General features: G+C 43.3%; 1 protein-coding gene across 1 annotated transcript in view; it reads left to right on the forward strand.

Moving 5' to 3' along the window:
* Positions 1–1,903, forward strand: part of ANKRD13A (ankyrin repeat domain 13A) — a 49,856-nt gene extending 47,953 nt beyond the window's left edge. The window contains exons 14-15 of the mRNA XM_006870454.1: positions 754–821; positions 1,708–1,903. Coding sequence (XP_006870516.1) covers positions 754–821; positions 1,708–1,903 — 264 coding nt within the window. The remainder of the gene's footprint in view (positions 1–753; positions 822–1,707) is intronic.
* Positions 1,904–16,123: the final 14,220 nt, after the last annotated feature.

Consider the following 16,123-nt stretch of genomic DNA (forward strand, 5'->3'; position numbering starts at 1 on the left):
GTTCCTTGTGAGAAGCCTATTGGGGAACCCAGTTCCCTGATATTGCTGCCAGTTCAGTATGCTTTTCCTTATTCTCCTTTCTACCCAATATGTATATAAATTTTCTTTAAGCAATCAAAGACAACAAACAGGAATCATGGATTCTAATTTTGCTCTACCAGCCCACCAGCTGCTTGGCAGGAGAAAGCTAAGGCCTTGGAAGCACTATACAGGGTTGCTATGAGTAGGAACCGACTTGACAGTACCTAACAATTATTTTGCTCTAAATGAGTGACCTGCTTTGTTTACTTAAAATTTACTCATGGTTAGCTATTTTTAATAGCTGGATTTTGTGTTAAGTATGGAAAGGTTATGGCTATTTATCAGGGGAGTATACTATTTGACATTCAGAGATGATTTTTAGAAGTAGGAGTCCATGGATGGTGCAAATTGTTAATGCAGCTACCAAATGAAAGATTGTAGGTTTGAATCTACCCCAAGACACCTCAGAAGAAAGGTCTTGTTGATCTACTTACACAAATTATCCACTGAAATCCCTATGAATTTTCTCCTCTGACACACACATGGGGTTGTCATCAGCTAGGACTGAGTCTATGACAACTCCTTTTTTGTTTTTGGTTAGAGAGGTAACCAATTCCCCACCAGTTTTTCACCTAGCAGTAAGTGACACTTTTCCTTTTGTTCATGCTTTTCTCTATGTGACACTTGTTCTTTCGGAGAGGTGGTCATGTCCGTCACTTTTGTGTTCCCTAGGAAGTCTCGGGACCAGCTTCCAATGGCGGGATCGGCCGGATACATGGCTATGATACGCAGTATGAGAGGTGATTGACTCTTGAGGACTAACCTTAATTCACGGACTATGCTAGTGGGGAGACGCTGGATCAAGTGTTCGCACTGAGCTTCCTTGTGTGGCATTTCTCATTCACACAGTTCTAACGCCTGATAGTGGGCCTTCCAGGAGTGGGTGCATGCTTAGTGCATTAGGTTGGGAGTTTGAGTTCACCCAGAGACACCTCAGAAGGAAGTCCTGGTGATCTACTTCAGAAAAGTTAGCCCCCAAGACGCTGACAGAGCAGAGTTCTACTGTGGCATGCATGGAGTCGCCTGTGTCAGAATCAATGTTAGGCTCACTGCAGGAAGGCACTGACTGGGCACCTGTTTCTGGTAGGTGTGATTTCTGCAGAAGATACCGGCACTAAGTGCTTTGGGTGGGAATTTTATAGGCTTCAGGGAGGTGACACTTTAGGGAAGAGCTAGAGATGAATATAGTTATCATCTTGTAGGGGAAAACCTAGAGATTCATAGGTTTCTCATAGGAGTACTTATAGGATTCCTGGTGTGGTGGTAATGTAGGATAAGCACTGAACTGCAAGGTCAATTTGAACCTCAAGATCAACAGTTCAAACTTACCAGCCACTCCTGGGAACCCTATACAGGGTTACTATGAGTCAGAACTAGCTCAACGACACTTAACAGGCACATGTGGCAGCCCAGGCTTTGCTTTAAAATCGCTCCACATGCCTTTCCCAGCCTCATCACTTAGGAGCTGGGTGATCTGGAGGGCCTCACTGAGCCTGGGGTTACCTACCTGATGAAACCCATAGCTATGTGGGATTCAATGACAGTGTATGTACAGTGCTTCAGAAATGTGGGTGGTGCTGCCGTTTGAGTGATGGTAAGGAATGTCTTCTCCAATTTCCAACCCAGGGCCCTCCAGGAGAGCCTCCTTGACAGTTCAGAAGGCCTGCACCCTGGAGCCCCGAACGAGACCAGCCGTTTTGATAGCGACCTGCAGCTGGCCATGGAGCTCTCAGCCAAAGAGCTGGCGGAGCAGGAGCTCCGGCGCCAGGAGGAGGAGGCAGAGCTGCAGCAAGTCTTACAGCTGTCGCTCACTGAGAAATAGACCCTCCCAGGCCTGGGCTGCACCGAGCACAGCCAGCAGGGCCCCAGGGCCGCAGGGGCTACACCTCGTGTGCATTCTGTGGAGCAGGCGCCCACTGCCCCATTCTTCATGCTGAGCGCAGGGCCAGGGCCTCCAGGCTCCTGGGAGAAGGAGTTAGAGACTGGCAGGCCCCACACCCAGGATAAGGGGAGGAAAGCATCATCACTTCCATTAACTGTATCGGCTTGCAGGTCATTTCTACTACCAGCTTTAGACAAAAACTCCAATCCTGGCAGGTTTGTAGATTCCTTTTTATCAATGGTGGTAACCAACAAAGTTATTGGCCAGTCAGGGTGCTTTTGTATGAGTGCAGCAGCAGGCTGTAGAGTGTGGCTTATGAAAATTTGTGAGACACTTCTTTACTTCACCAAAGAAATGGATCATCTGTGCTGATCTTTCTTTTTACCTTTATACAGGGTTTCTAAAACATTGTCATTCTTCTCCTCCACTATTACCTTCTTCTGTTCCTTTTACCCCCAGCTAAAGTTAGAGGACATGTGTACACGGTCTATTTTAGATTATGGTTAGCTGTTTGCAACCAACTGGGATATATAAATGGATGTTGCTTTAGCCTTAAAATTTACTAATCATTTGAAACCACCTCACTTCACTTATTGAGGGATCTGATTGGAATTTGTCAAGCAGGATCCTCCATGTTAAATCAAAGGCAGCTAACCCCCTCCCTGAAGGAGCAGCTAAGACTTGAAGCTGTCCTTGAAATGGGTAAGCTGGCCAAAATACTGGAACAGCATAGAACCAAACCAAGTGTGTTTCCTCTACGTTTACTTCTCTAGAAAAGGATTTCCACCTAGAAGCTAAAAAGAGCCTACCATATTATATTCCCTGGTCTCACTTGAGAGAAAGGGGAAGACTTGAAATTAGAAAGTGAGTGACTCCATATTGCTTTTTACAGTTCAAATCAACATCTTTGTGGATAAATCTATTTTTTAACAGAATCTTTTTATTATTTTTAGAAAATATAAAAAATGACTACTCCCATCAGTAGCAATACAAGGTTATATACATTGTAACCAGATTTTCTCAGGCCTTTTTGGGATACCTTTAGTAGTTAACTATTTTATCTAACCCTTCTGTAAATAAACCACACAGCATCCAGAACCCTGTGGAATACAGCTGAGTGCACCCCCTCACTCTGGCCCATGGATTCATTCCCACAGGCTGCACTGAAGTAACCTGTAAACAATATCCCCTCCTGTTTCGCTACGGTTCCTGTTAACATCTGTATCATACCGTTAGTGTTGCCAGTAAAATGTTCCCAGTCATAAAGAACTGTGCTTTTAATTCTATATATAATCATCTGCCTTTTTGTGTGTGTGTAATGGTCTGACCAAAATTCCTTCTCTGCACATGAGGCCAGTATATGCTATATCACATTTATTTCATGTATGCAGCTTAGCATTTTACTTGGCATTTACCTTAGACAAAGACTCCTTGGGTATGGCTGCCAGTTAGACCATGTGGATTTACTAAGGCAAATCAGATGTCTGCATTCCACTGCTCTGCTTTCTGACCTATCTTTACCTTTCTTCCCAGTTATATAGGAAGGGACTGAGCATTGTGTCAGCCTGTCACACAGTATTTTACATCTCTATGTTCACTCTTGTAAAATGCAAATAAAGACAGCTTCCTTAGAAGGTGCTCATACAGTAGCCTATACTCGGGTCATTTTTTCCCAAACTGTTCTTACTACAGTTTCTGGTTCTCTGTTCTGCGTAAGAATGTTACTGGGCCTTTAGAACAAACACCCTCACATACTTTACTTGTATACTACTCCCCTGCAGCGCCCTGAAGGCGGACTGCTGCTTTTGGAGTGTAAAGGAAGCTGATCTATGCTATCCTTGGAATCAGAAGAGCTTTGTGAAGCCGTTCTTACAAGTGCAGAGGATGCTTTTGGCTTCCAGAGTTATCCTACACCTAAGTAATGCAGCTATGAAAACGAAACAGCAGTAGTCAGTAAAAATGCTTGGGTACCAGCAATGAGGTTTTGTTTCTCAAAAGATGAGAAGGAGCTGCTTTATTTTTTATGGGTAGCAAATAACTTTCTGTCACCGCATTGTGAAGCAAATGATTACGCTTTCTTCTTCTTAGGTCCAAAAGTACAATGCCTATGGATTTTCCTTTTAAAACTTTTTATTGTGAATAGAGCGAAGGTTGACAGAGCAGATTTAAGGATTTTTTTTTTTAATTTAAAAGAGCATTTTATCTTTAAAGTTTATGAAGGTCAAGTAAGTGGTCTAAAACCAGTAGCAAACTTTACATGATCCAACTTATGCTTGTCAAGACACTGGTAGGTATCAAGTATGACAAGGTTTCTAAGACATTTATAAGCTGCCACCCCATATGTTATCAACTCAGTTGTGGAGAAAACAGAAAGTCTGCTCTAGTTAATGACAGAAAAGGGGAAGAATTTCCATAATCACCAGCGTGTTTTCCAGGCTCCAGATGACCTCCAGAAGGTAAATGGACTATAGAAATGTCACATGACTGTTCACAGCAGAATAAGTGATGGGAGTGGAGAGTCTAATGCAGACCTCTGTCTAGAAATATGTATAGCTTTAAGATGGAGGCCCAGCTAGAGAAGAAAAACATACACCACTAAGACTAAAAATATCCCTAAATTTGAGGTGTTACTGGATGATTTGGAGACCTGGTATGGTGCTGTGGATTAGTGTGCTGGACTGCAAAACCGCAAGGTTGGCGGTTCAAGCTCAGCAGCCACTCCTCGGAAACCCTATACAGGGTGATATGGGTCAAAACTGACTTGATGGCACTTAATAATAACAAGACTCAAGAAGTGTCCTGATGTAGTGCTGTACTGCAAGGCTGCCAGTTCAAACTCACTAGCTATTCCTGGGAAACCCTATACAGCAGGGGCGGGGAACTTTTTTTCTGCCAAGGGCCATTTGGATATTTATATCATCATTCATGGGCCATACAAAATTATTGACATAAAAATTAGCCTGCTATATTTGGTCATTTAATGAACTCAACCCTAATGCAATTGTTGGAGTCCTGGTGTGGCACTCTGGGTTAATGTACTGAACTGCAAAGTCGGTCTGAACTGCAAGGTCAGTGGTTAAAGCTTACCAGCCTCTCCTCAGAAACCCTACACAAGGTCGCTATGAGTTGGAACTGACTTGATGACACTTAACAAAAACAAATGTGATGGCTGGAACTGTGGGTGCCTTAGCAGGACCAGACCAAATGATTTTGCACATACCCCACTCCTGCTATACATGGTCACTGTGAGTTGGAATTGACTCAACAGCACTTGAGGACGACAGTCAATTTCTCTCACAGAATTGTCCTATTTTTGTATTACTCATCCATTCCTTTGTAATCAGCTTCTTTACACAAAGATGATTCTTTGTCATTAACTTAAAATCTCAGAAGTGAATATGACGATTTCGGATTTGTGTTTGGAATGACAGCAATGCGAGGTTGTGCTAGAAAACTGGAACATGTGCCACCCATCCAGCTGTGAGCAAACAGCCACTCATAGGGTGCTTCCTTCTCAAACTCTGAAAGTGGCAAGCCATACTGGGACAGTGTATCAGAGGACATCAAAATGCAGAGCTCTGCACATGGCAGGAATGCACACCCCAGGACTTACTTCCGCATGACTACTGTACCCCACTACTCCACATCCCTGCAAGAACTAACTAGGGGCTCCTACGGGGCAGGCCAACTGTGGAACTCCACCTTCCATTTGTATTAAGTTTCACATCATTTGATCTTCACAATCCTTAAGAGACAGTGCATACGTCACTATTGTACAATGGGAGAATGGAGATTTGGGAGATGGTAAGCTGATTTGCAAAAGACGCTCTCCTGACTCCTTGCCCAGCCTGCACTTAATAATGGCTCAGTTTTCTGAAACAATCAATACCTTGCTTTAGGACAATGTTGTTAAGTACCTTCCAGTAGGTTGCAATGCATATAGATGTTGTATAAGGATTTCTGAGGCTTTTAAATCTTTGTGGGAGCAGAAAGCCTCATCTTTCTCCCCAGAAGCAGCTGGTGGGCCATTACTGAATTCAGAGATCTACTTCACAGTGCTGTCTTGCCAACATTAGATCAGATTCAAACAAACAACTGCATTCTGAATTCTTGGAATGTTAACTCCAACTCAAAACAGGTGTATTTACAATAGAACGAACTAGTGCCCTGTCCTGCTTCCTCCTCAGAATCATTTGCCTGACCCATTGTGGCAGCTACTATGCCAATCAACTGATCTCGCCAAGTGTCTCCCTCATCTTCACTGGCTTTCAACTTCATTAAACCAATTAATGGTCTTTCCTAATGGTATGTCCACAGCAAGTGAGTTGGACATTTGTCTGTTGGGATCCTACGGTTTTCAGTGGCTAATTTTCAGCAGTAGTTTGCTAGGCCTTTCTTCTTAGTTTTAGTTTAGACCCTCCACTGAAACTTGTCTACCATGGTGACCCTGCTGGTATTTGAAATACTGGTAACATAGCTTCACGTGAGCAAAACACAAGTCATTACAGTAGGACAAACTGACAGACAGATGGGTGTTGGAAATAATTACTAGACGTAAAATAGTATGTAGGATTTAACTTTAATTTTAGTTGACATTTTGCCCAAAAGCACAAAACTGAACATTTCAGTGTTAAAAAATTACAAACAAAACCCTTTATTTATCCCATTAGTTATTTCACATTAAGAGCATACTTTAAAAAAAAAAAAAAAGTCAGTGCTGTGTCTGAATGGAAGCAGCCATGGTGGTGCCGTGATTAAGCGCTCAGCTGCGAACTGAAAGCTTGGCTGTTTGAACCCACCAGCCACCCCACAAGAAAGATGTGACAGTCTGCTTCCATAAAGAATTACAGCCTTGGGAACTATGGGGCAATTCCACTCTATTCTACATGCTCACTATGAATCCGAATTGACTCGGGGATATGGGTTTGGTGCTTGAACTGAGTACAAGATAAGTGTTTCAATTTAAAAACAAACCTAGCACCTTTAAAATAAATACCAATAACCACTTTGTAAATCAAAGAATTTCAAGACGGGTTAAAAAAAATCCAGTTCATCAACAGTGCAAACTACTAGCAGCATTTTCAAAGCAGAGGTCAAAAGTCTGTCAACACACAGCCACCTGCCACCCTGTCCTGTCAGTTGAACTTGCACTTCCATGGTTGAGCCCTGACCTGAAGGCTTAAAGGAGTTCATGCCCGAGTCTCTTCAAGACTCTAGACTTGAAAAGTTACTGCCATTTTTAAGCTGTGAGCTGGAGGAACACGAGTTCAGTATAAGGGAGATCACTATGTTTGAGCAGTATGGAGTTCTTTTTCAGGTAGGTTAACTAGTCACATTTTCAATCTAACATCTAACGGTGGCCTTGATGTCCATGGGATGCACCTGAGACATGGCTTTGCTGCCAGAACATTCCAGATCAACTGAGTAGAATTTAAAACATTTGCAGTTCTTATCCCATTATGAACTGACCAATGATCAAGCAGGGAATCTTGTTAAGTCTTCCTTTCCACACATTAATGATTAGTCCCAACTCAATGTGTTTCTTAAAGACACAAGAGTTATGTTCTCTTTCTTGTGAGCACTCCATTTTGACACTGGAGCTTCAAGCCTTATAACAAGTAAAACCAGATATATATATATGTATATAGAGGACATGGAAGAGCAGAATGGCCAATTGTTTGCATTACAGTGTTAGGGAAAAATAATTGCTAGTAGATGTACTTTTTAAACCATTAGTTTACCAACTGTCCAGACCAAAGGTCATCTCCAAGCAGGAAAGTTCTGATTCCAACTTCTCTACTCGCCGATGTGCAGTAACAACGTATCCTAGTTCCAAATACTTTGCAGAACTTGCTTCTTGCTGTCACCGGCGCCGAATAGGCTTGTAGACACAAAACGCCATGAGGACCACGGTTACCAACAGGATGCTGAAAATCGTTCCCATTAACACTGCAAAAGGAAAACAGGTTACCTGACAACAGCGTAACAGGCCTACAGGGTCTCTGCCCTCCATGTCTGTGGGGGAGAGGAAGTTAACAAGGAGCTCTTCACAGTGAAGCACATAGGGCCAGATGAAATGGGAAAGGAGTGGTCCAGGAAGCATCTGAGGAAGTAACTCCTGAACAATGGAGCTGCTATGGGGAGATCTGTAGGCAGATCCCTGAAGACCAGAGCATCAATAAGCAGGGCCTTGGGACCGGAATAAGCCCAGCACATTCCGTGAACTACAAAGAGGCAAACTTGGCTGAGGCGGCAGGGGTGAGATGACTCCTGAGTGGAACACTGGCGCCAGTTCATCTATGGCTTTAAAGAGAACCCATTGGAGGTTGTAGGAATGAATGGATTTGGATGAAAAAAAGATTCCCTGGCTGCTGTGGACACTGAGGGGAGAGATGGAGCAAGGAGCCCAGTCCTGCGTCAACTTCACAATCTCTGGGATGCGTGAGTCCACTGTTGTGGCCATTGTTGTCAATCCATCAATTTCATGGAACGTTTCCTTTGTTTTCGCTGACTCTCTACTTTACCAACCACAATATCCTTTTCTAGGCTTTCCTCCTGACGTGTCCAAAGTGAGCCAGCAAGAACGTGGTTTATGTGGAATTAGACTATTTCTTTTCATGCATTTTGGAAGAGCTCAAGATAGAAGGAATGCAGGAACTAAAATGAAGGGATGAAATCTGCTTTAAAACAGCTTAAAACTATGAGTTGGTACAAACCAATCACCCATTTGGACAGCTTTCCATTTGGTAGCTGATAGCTTGATAAATTCTCCAACCTATCATTCTTTTCCTGCTCTGGTAGCGCAGTGGTTACAAATCAGGCTGTGAACCTTAAGATCAGTAGTTCAAAACTACCAGTTACTCCACGGAAGAAAGATGAGGCTTTCTGCTCCCATAAAGATTTACAGCCTCGGAAATCCTATACAGGGTCGCTATGAGTCGGAACCGACTCCACAGCACACAACAACAACAATCATCCTTTTCCTAATAGTTTGCATATAGTATTAGTTGTGTGAATCATAAGAACTTTAAAGGTCCTTGTGCTGACTTCCCAACATTGGGTCTTGTTTTCTTGATGCCTAATAATGTGAATCACTGAAAAGTGTTCTACTATGCTAGACAAAACAATAAGCATGTGCTAAATGAAAAGTGTTATGATGATCAGGATGCAGGGGTCAAGAATTAAGGATCTGGGGTCGGCCCATCTGAGGTCCACTCTACAAACTTTACAGGCTAGTGACCTTTTGTAAGTTACACAACTTCTGTCTCCTCTTATATGAAAATGCGACATCTATGGCAGTGTTTATCAAACTATCTGTGGCAAAGGACTTCACTTTTATAATTTCTAGTCTGTACCAGACCACCACTGTGCATGACTAATAACCTGGTGGAACCACAGGATAAGCACAGAACTGCTAACCTCAAGCTTGGCAGTTCAAACCTACCAGCGGCTCTGTGGGAGAAAATGAGGCTTTCTGTTGCAGTAAAGTCTCACAACCTCAGAAACCCAACACAGGTAGGTATGAATCAGAATCAAATCACTGGCAGTAGGCTCTATCTGCAAAGTATTCCAGTTCAACCATATTTAGAACCCGTTTCCACTCACCTGGATGTTGCAAGGATATCTCTAATGATATACTGCTAAATTTCTAATGATATACTCTTAATTTTTATAATCTTCCCTGCAGATACAGTTTGCAGACCCACACTGGCTTGCAGAACTCCTTTTGGGTCACTGTCATATAGCAGTTGTTCTCAATCAGGGGGTAATTTTGCCCTCAGTGGATATTAATCAGATTCACAGGGTTGCAATATATAAAAATAAATATGTGTAAGTGCACACACACATATCTGTGTATATATAAATGAATTCCCTACAGTTGAAGAGATCTTTTCCAAAGAAATATGCTTCAAGCCCTACAAAATCTAGGTTCTAGTAACTAGCTTATCCTAGCTGTGTAATCTTGGACAATTCACTTAATTTCTCTGGTCTTCATTTTCCTTTTCTGTAAAACTGGCTGAAAACCCGTACATTTTTCATTTAGTTACTGCGAGGCTCAAATGAAATCGCATATACAAAGTGCTTAGCATGTGTCGGCAAATGCTCATCAAATGCAATTTAATGTTACTACTATTATTACTACAAGGGGCTCTCTAGTGGTTACGAATCGGCTGCGAACCTTAAGGTCAGCAGTTCGAAACTACCTGCTGCTCCGCGGGAGAAAGATAAGGCTTTCTGCTCCCTTAAAGGTTTACGGCCTCAGAAACCCTGTATAGGGTCGCTATGGGTCGGAACCAATTCGACGGCACTTAACAACAGCATTGTTACTGCCTCCATCAGTAAAGAAGATGAGTCAGGTATATTATTAGCAGTGCTGCCTAAGACCGGGGTCTGCCGACACCCAATTCCTTTATTCAAGCCACAGAGGTCAGGCCTTCTGCCCCGGGACGGCGGAGAAGGGGTCGCGCGGCTCCCTGAATGGCCCCACCAGCAGCCCTCACCCTCAAACATTCCACACTTCCCACCAACACGTCCCAAGCTCCTGCCACCCGGAGCGGCTGGACAGTAGGCCCAACCCACTGCCAGCGGCACTCACCCAGGTTCTGCCCGCGCAGCACAGCATACGGGCGGCTCCGCTCCGGCGGCTCCACAGAGCTTTGGGCCTCCGCCAGCACCAGCATGAGGCCGCACACACCAAACCACAACCACCACAACACTAGACGCAGCATCTCTCAAAGCCCGCTGCGGCGGAGAGAAAGCATTTCCGCCACGTGCCACGCCCCTAGACCGTCCCACGAGCCTTCTTCCGTCCTTGCCCCTCCCTCCTCACGCGCGGCGTTGCCATGGTAATTGTAAGCCCCGGCCGAAGCTCCGCCCCGAGCTAAAGTTGAGCGGGGATCCTAGTTCCTCCTCGATCAGCTTTCGCCACGCATGAACGTTCTGTCTTTGAAATGAATCCACCTCGTTCATGTTAGCCATGTTTTGGGCTCCAGGCGAGCTTCTTTTCATAAAGATGTGGTAGGACCATTTTGGACCTATTGAACACTATACTGTTCCCATTATACAAATCCCACCTGCTCAGGAAGCCCTTATCTGGACATCCTTTTCTAAAATTGCAACCCTAGTACTGATTTATGTATATGCTAGTCCTATGTTCAGGTGTTATAGGTGTATATGCTAACAATATAGTACTATGTTCAGGTGTTGAAGTGCTGGTGTGGCGCTGTGGGTTAATGAACCAGACTGCAAAGCCGTTTGAACTTCAAGGTCAGCGTTTCAAACTCACCAGCTGGTCGCTATGGGTCGGAATCGACTTGATGGAACTTAACAACAAATGTTCAGGTGTTAGTGAGTCATGGTGTGGTGCTGTAGGATAAGCTCTGGACTGTAAAATCGTCGGTTCAAACTCACCAAGTATTCCTCAGAAACCCTATACAGGGTTGCTATAAGTCAGACCCGATATGTAGGAGAGGGGCTTCAAAAAATTAATGAAGAACAGGATTACAAGATAAGGGATTTCCTCCACAAATTTTTTGAAGCCTCCTCATATATATATTCATAATTTTCTTCTATAAAACATGAAAGTAAAAATAAAAAAAAAAAAAGATCTTTTTGAGAAGCGCTCATTTTCATTCATTTGGAGTCCTGGTGTGGCGCTACTGGCTGATACGTTGTGGGGTAAGGTCGGCGATTCAAACTCACCTGCCGCTCCTTGGAAATTCTATACAAGATTACTGTGAGTCAGAACTGACTCGACGGCATTTCACATCATTTAAACTTAGGAAAGAAATGGTTTAGAAACTTAAGCTGCCATTTTGGTTGTTGTAATCGAACTCAAGAGGTTCTTTGACCTTGTTGTTGTTGTTGTTGTCAGGTGCCATCGAGTCGGAACCGACTCATAGCGACCCCATGCACAGCAGAACGAAACAATGTTCGATCCTGGGCCAACCTCACCACCGCTGCCACCCCCGAGTCCATCAATGATGTCACCTGGCCGATCCATCTCGTTGGAGGTCTTCCTCTTTTTCTCTGACCCTCCACCCTACCCAGCATGACATCCTTCTCCAACGATTGTTTCCTCCGGACTACATGTCCAAAGTAGGAGAGACGAAGCTTAGCCATCCTGGCCTCCAAGGAGCACTCTGGCTGCACTTCTTCCAAAACAGATCTATTGGTTCTTTTGGCAGTCCATGGCACCCTCAGTATTCTCCTCCAACACCACAACTCAAAGGCATCAATTCTTCTACGATCCTCTTTATTCACTGTCCAGCTTTCGCATCCATATGAGGCTATTGAAAACACAATGGCCTGGGTCAGGCGCACCCTAGTCCTCAAGCTGACATCTCTGCTCTTCAATACTTTAAAAAGTTCCTGTGCAGCAGATTTGCCCAGTGCAATACGTCGTCTGATCTCTTGACTGCTACTTCCGCGAGTGTTGATAGTTGATCCAAGAAGAATGAAGTCCTTGACAACTTCAATCCTTTCTCCATTGATAAGAATGTTGTTTATTGGTCCAGTGGTGAGGATTTTTGTTTTCTTGACATTGAGATGCAATCCATATCGAAGGCTGTGCTCTTTAATCTTCATAAGTAAATATTTCAAGTCCTCTTCACTTTCAGCGATCAAGGTTGTATCATCTGCATATCTTTGACCTTAGGCATACAGAAATCTCTGGACACCAGTCTTGAAGAAAAAGCAGCTTTATTGCAAAGCTCTGAGCAAGGAGCCAGGAGGAGGGTTTCTCAGACCTAACTCCCAGAATAGCTGGGGTTTTACACTTCTATGAACTGTGTGAAAAGGAAGTTATACATAGCCATAGAATTTCTTCAGAAATCTCCTGTTTGTTTGGAGTTTGTGCAAGCAGCAGTCATACATTCAATGTTCAAAACTGACGTCCTTAGCATGCTCAGTGGAGTAGTATACATCATAAGGTCACCTTTGGGATAAGGTTTGCAGGTTCAGTGGGCCAGAATTGAATAAATCCAGTTCCCACCAGCCGCTTTTCTGCAAAATACCTTGGAGGAAGTGAGTCAGCTTTTGTGGAAGTAAGTTTAACCTAGTCTGGGCAGGCTTCAAATCTCCCCTTGAGTTGGGATATTCCTTAATCATAAAGGATAGGGGATTCTGAGTCTTCTGCCTACTTCCTGCTGAACAGGAACAAAGTAAAAGAAGGGCACGTGTAAGAATTTGTTTGGCAGCCTTTTTGGTGGCTGCTTTGGGTCTGAAAGAGGTACTAAGGCAAATGCATCAGTAGCTTGTAACCACCAAGAAATGAACTGGGATATTTTAGAATGCAAAGGCCAAAATATAGTAACAGAACCATGAAAGGATCATCAGATTCACAGCCATTGGAAGCTGGGAACCAGGAGGTAACCCATGACAACCAGTCTGCCTTACTACCTACCTCCTGAGAAGACTCCTCGAAGAATTATTCAACTAGCTACCTTTTCAGTGGCTTACATGTTCTCTTTTATTTGTCCAGAGTGTTAAGCCATTAACAGCAAGAGGTATTATATGGCTCCTCCACTTTTTGCTAAAATAAGATGTAGGGTGATAAGGTTATTCATCACTATCCTGGCCAAGGCATGTAATGACTTTGATTGAGTGCGGAAGGAACCTGAATAGTATCAAAGAGGTTATGCATTGCATGTTGTAAGTGCTCCAGCCTTGGCAGGGTCAACATTCTAAAAATAGTCCACCCTACACCAGAGTGTTTAATAATAGGGTTGAATCCATTGCTAGTGACAGGCAATGAATTGCTGCCATCATCCCCAAGGGATTTCCCCCCCCCCCCGCAGGAGTTGACCATGGGGAGGTACATCAGTCTGATGAGTTTGCCAGGGAAGGTTATCACCATAGGGAAAACAAAGTGTCCCACTGTGCAGTTTTCTGCCATCTGCGTGAAATGGGTTCTCAGGGCATTTTGGCCAACAATCAAAAAAGTGAACCCAACCCCATGGGGAACAGAGTAGATAGGCAGAGTGACCCATTTTTCTTATGGCTCTTGTTGACCACACTGCAAGATTGAAGGGTTGGGTATGGCTACAAGCACTATTGTTGTTATATGTCAGTTCTGACTCATAGCGACCCTGTATCGGGTTTCTGAGGAGCAGCTGGTGGGTTTGAATGATGAGTAATATTTTTAGAGCCTTTTTGACAAGGTTGAGGTGCCTGGGTAGATGGCACTTCCTGGGGACCATGCATAGACAATAAATTGGAAGCAGGCGGTGGGCTTGGCCTTATGCCTTACTAGGATTCCCAAGAGAGTTGAGTTAACTGCTTGTTTTTGCTTGGATCTCCTGAATTAGCTGACAGCTGAGGGGTGGGAACAGCATTTTGCTTTAAAGCCAGAATAATGACAGCCCAAGGGTCTCATAACTCTACGGTGGACCGGGGTCTAGGGTGACATACCTAACATTCTGAAGGATTTCACCCAGAAGTCAAAGCATATAAGTCTTCCAATTGGTGGACCCAAAACCTTAGTTGATAACTATTAACACCTTTAGCATGAGGTGCATTGTAGGTATTGGGAGTGGTTTCTATTATAAGAAAAATGATTTAAAGGATCCAGGAGCAAACAACACAGATGCTCAGGATGTAAAAGACAGCTACTAAGAGAGTGAACGATGATACCAACATATATATGATTGATTCAGACACTGGGTTATTTAGCTGAACTCTTTCTGAAGTGAAGTTTTTACTTCAAGAGGTTCAGTCCCACAATGGTTGTCCTTCAGAGTGGTCATGGTCATCTTAGTGAGAAGACTGTCCAATTGGCAGCTGATTGATGGGCTTCAGTAGCAAGTCACAATGCTGGGGATAGTAGTTAACTAGAGTATGATGAATCCAAGGCTTGACCCAGCAAGCTTGACAGATGAGGGGTCACTAAGAGTACAGTGTACAGTTCAGTTCACTTTGAATATAGTTGACTTTGTGATGAGTCTTTCTGGACTTTGAGCAGTACTCAGTCCTGGAGCTATGTGACATAAGGGAATATCTGTATTAATAGCTGACAGGGTAGTGGTGAGGGTTTTTTTTGTTTTATTTTGCTTTTTAGGTATTTAGAAGTGGAACGCTCATATTGTTGTCATCTAATGCACTTCATAGGTTGGTTTTAGGAAAGGTCTTCCATGTAATACTTCATAGGCACCTAATTTAACCTGGCTTCTAGGGGCAATGCTTATTCTCAACCAGGCATCAGGTAGTAATTTAATTCCAAGTCAGGGTGTTCTCTAGACAAAGGTTGGCTATTAGTCATCTTTAGGGCATGGTTCATCTTCTCTGTTTTGCCCACAGACCAAGACTTCCTGGATGTTAAATCTGCTGAGTGCCTTGGGCAATAAAGGCTCCTGCATTGTCAGTCTGAATTAAGCGTTGTTGTTAGGTGCCTTCAAGTCGGTTCCAACTCATACCAATCTTATGTACAACAGAACAAAAAACTGCCCATTCTTATATTTATGTTGCAACCATCGTGTCAGTACATTTCATTGAGGGTCTTGCTCTTTTTCTCTGACCCTCTACTTTAACAAGCACGTTGCCCTTTGCTAGGGACTGGTCCACTCTGATAACATGTCAAAAGTACACAAGATGAAGTTTCTTCATCTTTGTTTCAAAGGAGTATTCTGGCTTTACTTAAAACACACACACACGCACACACACACACACAACTTTCTATTGTGAATAGAGTGAAGGTTTGCAGAGTAGATCAAAAGTTTTACATTCAACAAACCATATACTTTGCTTTATTGCAGTCCCAAGTACCAACAGTTAACAGCACTTAGCTGTATCCACTTTAATTATTGCATTCCTCCATTTCTCCTGCTGCCTTCATCTATTATTGTATATTGCCTGATTTGTCATCCATGTTAATATGTGTCTATCTTCTATCCTTCAGCCGAACTCTCCTCCGTAATCATCGCAGGTAATTTCTTTTATCAAGAAAACCTTTTTTTCTTTTTTTACTTTTTCACTTTTTACAACGTTGAAATCCGTACACCGTTATGATAGACTAATTTATTTCAATCAGCATAATGTCCTCCAGGTTCAACCAAGTTGTGAGATGTTTCACAGATTCTTCAGTGTTTGTAGTACTCCACTGTGTGTATGTACTAACGTTTAACCATTTTTCTGTTGATAGGCAGTTAGGCTGTCTCCATCTTT

Source organism: Chrysochloris asiatica, unplaced genomic scaffold, assembly GCF_000296735.1.
Source record: "Chrysochloris asiatica unplaced genomic scaffold, ChrAsi1.0 scaffold00142, whole genome shotgun sequence".
Taxonomy (NCBI): Eukaryota; Metazoa; Chordata; class Mammalia; order Afrosoricida; family Chrysochloridae; genus Chrysochloris; species Chrysochloris asiatica.